At 56.4% G+C, this 4,855-nt stretch overlaps 1 protein-coding gene across 1 annotated transcript; it reads left to right on the forward strand.

Annotated features, from left to right (window-relative positions):
* LMXM_18_1350 (conserved hypothetical protein) lies at positions 1-1,782 on the forward strand (the record flags this gene model as incomplete). Its single annotated transcript, XM_003874097.1, has 1 exon — positions 1-1,782. A coding segment is annotated over one exon (1,782 nt), but the record flags the coding sequence as incomplete, so codon positions are not given.
* Between the last annotated feature and the right edge of the window lie 3,073 nt (positions 1,783-4,855).

Here is a 4,855-nt window from a genome sequence, read left to right on the forward strand (position 1 = left end):
CCGACAACCACCAACGCGCCGCAAACACCAACTCAGCAGCAACAGCAGCAGCTCGCTGGACGCGGTACAGTCTACTCGTTGGTGGATGCGTGCGGTGCGCAGCTGCAACGCCAGACTGCCCCGCCGCAGCAAGCTCCGATGAGCGGCGTGCCGTTTGGGGCCTTTGATGGCGCTTCCATTGTTCCATATGAGGTCTTCATGCAGCATCAGCATCAGCATCAGCAGCAGCAGCAACTCGCGGCTGCCGGCAAGCCCACCGCTGTCCACACGCAGGATGGCTTAAAGTATTACCTGTTTTCTTCTACAGGTGCACCCGTGATGGCTTCCGCTGGCCCTGCAGCGGCAACACAGGCCAATATCATGCAGATGCAGCAGCACGGTGCCACTCTCTACACTCTCGAGTCGAATGGCACCACCACGACGCTGACCTCCACGCCGCCTGCCGGTGGTCTCTTCCCAGGTGCAGCAGCAGCGAACGGCTCCGCGCCGTCTGGAGAGTACCCGTTCTACACCGCAGCGACCGGATTCTTGAGCAGCGGCCCGCTCGGTATGGCACCGGCAACTGTCGGTGGCGCCTCGGTAACCCCTTATGCGATACCGGGCCACATGTCCAGTGCCTCCCCGCGCGCCCGCGGCGCTGTCAACGGCTCCCCCGCTGCGATTTCAGGCAACCAGCACCACTCCAACAGCGGCACCAACAGCAGCGCGTCCACCCGCCGTGAGAACCAGGCCACGCTTCATGAGATGCTAACGACGAAGACGACGCTTGAGGTGTTTGACCCCGACTTTAAGTTAATCTACAATGTGCCCACGAACTGCGTGGTTCACTTGCCACCTGCGCGGCTGAACATCACCCGCCTTGTGCTGTGCCGCAACTACCGCCCGCATGAGCCGCAGAGCTGCGCGATGGGAAGCAGCTGCAAGTTTGTGCACGCAGACTGCAACTACGCAAGGCTTGAGGCGCACCCGATTCACGTGAACTACATCTGGCGCCACGAGACTCTCTGCACGTACCCGCGCATGCCGGCCGGCGAGAAGCTGGAGGTGGTGCAGCCGGACGGTCATAGTATTGCCATTCCCTCCGAGAGGATTCTCTTGACGGCTGGCGCGGCAGCACACGCAGAGGCGGGAAAGACGACGCTGACGTGCTGCGACAGCTACGAAAACAGTGGCATGTGCAACTGCGGCGAGCGCTGCAGCTTCATCCACGCTGTGCACGTGGACCCGAACGTGCAGGGCGACTTCAAGCGCGCACCTCGTAAGCGAGATGGGCAGAGCAGCAACACCAACAACAATACCAGCAGCATTTCGCACAACGCGATTCAGTGCAGCAGTAACAACGGCAACAGCGGCGCGAGCAACGGTGAAGCGAGCGGGCGGGTGCAACGGAGTGGTAGCTCCCCCACCCTGGAGCAGCTACCGCAGCGCCGCCAGACCAATTCTCCCGACACGGTGAACAGCAACTCCAGCAATGCGACGAATGCAACCGTGCTGAACGGCGCGAAGCCCAACAAGGCGACGCCCACCCCAGTCGAGGGGATCTTGAACACGTCCGCGTCTGCAAAGCTTCAGGAGGCCGTAGCGCAGCAGCTGCACGCAGCGGGGAGCACGAACTTGCACTCGGTGACTCCGTCCTTCTCCATTTCCCTCACGCCCTTCGCCATCAAGACGTTGACGAGCACTCAGTCTCTCGGGACGCTTTTGTATCTGCCGCGCGGGGCCTCTGAGGCTACGGTGCTCGGGCCCGTTGGTGCCGGCGAGATGTCGCAGTCGTCTCCTTGAGGTCACCCGACGCGCAACAGCGGCTTGCACGAGCGCACGCGCGTGACTCGAAGCGCGACATGGCGGCGCCCCTCTCCTCGCGGCCCGCGACCTATGTGATTCTGCGCGTTGTCTGCGCCATTCTGCGGCTTTTTTGTTGGTCTTTGCTCCGCTCTTTGGACTTTTATGTTTTCGTGTCTGTGCCACCGTCATGTACGGCACAGGCAGAACGGGACTTGCTCGCGTCCTCTCGTTACGCCTTTATACATGTTTTATCTTTTTGGCTCTGCCTCCCGACGTGTGTGCGTTTCGTTTACGTGTCTGTTTATCTTTCGCCGTCGGGGCGAACTCGGGAGAATCCGATGCGCAGCTACGGCCCACTAGACGCGGGGAGGTGGTGGTGCACGCCAACGGCGCCAATGTGCCGCGGAGGAGAGATGACGTGGGCAACTGGATGCTGCTGGACCCGCTGCATCCTCTTTGTCTTTCTTTTCCTTTCCTGCTCATTGTGCTTTTTCTGTGAGGTCGGCAACGCGCGAGGTGAACGGTGCTCACGAAGCGCTGCAAACTGCAAAAGGCAGCGGAGATGAGACCAGAGAAAGGGAAGGGAAAATAAAAAATGGAGCGCACAGGCACACGCACACACGCGCGCATTGTCGTCGTTGAGTAGTGCCCACGTACCAGACGAGCAAAAGGAAAAGCAGAGGCACCAATAGACGCACACGAGCAAGCAACAACAGCGGGAACAGGGAGACAGGCGTGCGACAGCAATCCATAGCGCATGCTGTATTCGGGCTTCCTAAACAAGAGAGCAACGAAACAAAAAAAAAAGTAAGCAGGCGCCGATGCCCCGGTGCGCAAATATGGGCACCCCCTCCCACAGCGAAGGCAAAAGAAGAGGGCGAGAGGGAGGAGGGGAGGGGCAGGAAGGACAAAGGTAAGGGGACAGCGAGGCAACAGCAACGTTCTCGTTGCCTTCTTTCCACCTCTATATTCGTGCTGCCGCTGTGGGGTTGCGTGTTGTCGTCGCTCTGATGTGAGCGACGCGCTGATATCACCACTATCACGCGTTGTCTTTCGTGTTTCGAGTGTATGTTGGGACACCCTTGATGTTTGTTCGTATATATATATTTTGCTTCTCCTTGTGTTTGTGTGTGTCCTTTGCACTCTTTACATACGCATGCAGACGACAACGGAGCCGTTCGAATCCTCTTTCCTCGCCTGACACACACATACACATACACATACACACACACTCACAAGCACGCGAGAAGAGGAGCTGAGAGGAGCTTTGTTACTGTAAGAGCACATTTCAAGAAGGCGAGGTGTCAGGCGGTGGTGGTGGTGGTTTCAGGAGTCACAAATATCGAAAGGAAACACACGTATTGCTTCCCCTTCCGCAACCCCCCCCCCGCACGCACGCACGCACGCACACATAGACACTCACGTGCACATGCGCGCATACGTACAAGCTTCTCTGTCTCCCCCCGGTTTCCTTCTCGCTTTTGGTTTTCTTTATCCGGTGCGTGCTTTTTTCTTGTCGGTTTATGTCTTACCATGCTTCTGTACGCGTCTTTCCCTTCGTGTTGTTGCTGCTGCTGCTGCTGGTCTATTTTGGTTACCAACTCACGTGCGTGATTGTTATTCTCCGACTTTTTTTTCTTCCGTGTTGTTGTCGTTGTTGCTTCCTTGCACAAGCGTGGATGTCAACTGCATCCGTGTTTGTGTGTAGACGTGTGCTGGTGCGCGTGGTAGTGTATGTGCTTGTATGTGTGTGATTGCATCAGCTGTTCATGTATGCGTGCTGGGGTAGGCGATCCAAGAAGTGCACGCCCGCTTTTCCGCTTCTGACTTGTCTCTCGTCATTCCTATTTTCGTACTTGGACACGCATACTTATCGCACTCACAACAGCCGATCGGTGCTGCTTTCCCTTCTTGCGTGTGTTTCGTGTTTGTCGCTGCGGTGTCAACTCTCGCTTCTTCGGGGTTTCTTGTGATAGGCCTTGCCCTCCCCTCCCCCTTCCCTGCGCCCAATCCCCGTCGGCTGTGTTCGCGCGCACTCAGGTATCTCACCTCTCCCTGTTTCTCTCGCTCTGGTCCAGCGTCGCCGCAGCTTCCGTGTTGTACTCTTCGTGCCGTCTCTTGTCAATCTTGTTCTCCTCTTTGAATGCGTCTGCCGTCAAGCAGCAAAACACGTGCGCATACGCACGTCCCTTAAAAAAGGGGCGGCGGCGGAGGAGATGGGGAGCGTAGGCCGATGCCGCGCCTGCGCGCGTTAAACCGGAGACGCACCATGCCCCAGTATGGCAGCGGACATGCGATCGAGTGCAGGCGAGGGCTGCTGTGCTTGCATGGGGCAGGAGAATTGCGCAAAGCGAAAAAAAACACGAAAGCCATGAAGGAAAGGGCTATGGGAAGGGTGTGCTCGATAAGTTATGATCGATGTACATGCACATGTCGCCCTCTCCGTGCGCGCGTCTGCGTAGCTCGAGCAGCTCGTATGCCTTCTTTTCTATCTGTGCTCTTTTGCGTGTGTATATCGTCACGATCAGTCACCATTAAAAAACAAAATTATTTATTTATTTCGCTCGTCCTCCCTTTCCGTCTTTCACTTCCGAGTCTCCCTCCTCCCTACCCCAATCACCACAGCCTCTTCCTTTGTTTGTGTGTGTGTGCGTGTGTGCTCTGTCTGTCTACTCAGTGTACTTGTCGGGCTTTCTTTTGTTTTGTTTCCTTTTTTTTGAATGCATGTGCGTTTTCGTGGACCTTCTCATTACAAGTTAACAAAAAGGAAAACACCTCCGCACACAGGCACACCCACCCACCCACCCACCCACACACACCGGTCCCCGAGAAACGAAACACAGTAACGGAGACGTGCAACAGGATCTCTGTGCGTTGTGTGTGTGTGTGTGTTACATGTGCGCTCTCCTTTTTTTTTGCTCTGTTGTTCGTGTGTTTACGACTGCCGCGTTTCATTTTCTTTTTTTTTCGCGCATTTTTCTTTCTTAGTTGTCTGGGCGGGTCTCCCTATTTTTATTCTCTATTGTTTTCTCTTCCGGGGCTTGCTTTCCAGCCTCCCTCCCCCCTCTCT

This window comes from Leishmania mexicana, chromosome 18 (genome assembly GCF_000234665.1).
Source record: "Leishmania mexicana MHOM/GT/2001/U1103 complete genome, chromosome 18".
Classification (NCBI taxonomy): domain Eukaryota; phylum Euglenozoa; class Kinetoplastea; order Trypanosomatida; family Trypanosomatidae; genus Leishmania; species Leishmania mexicana.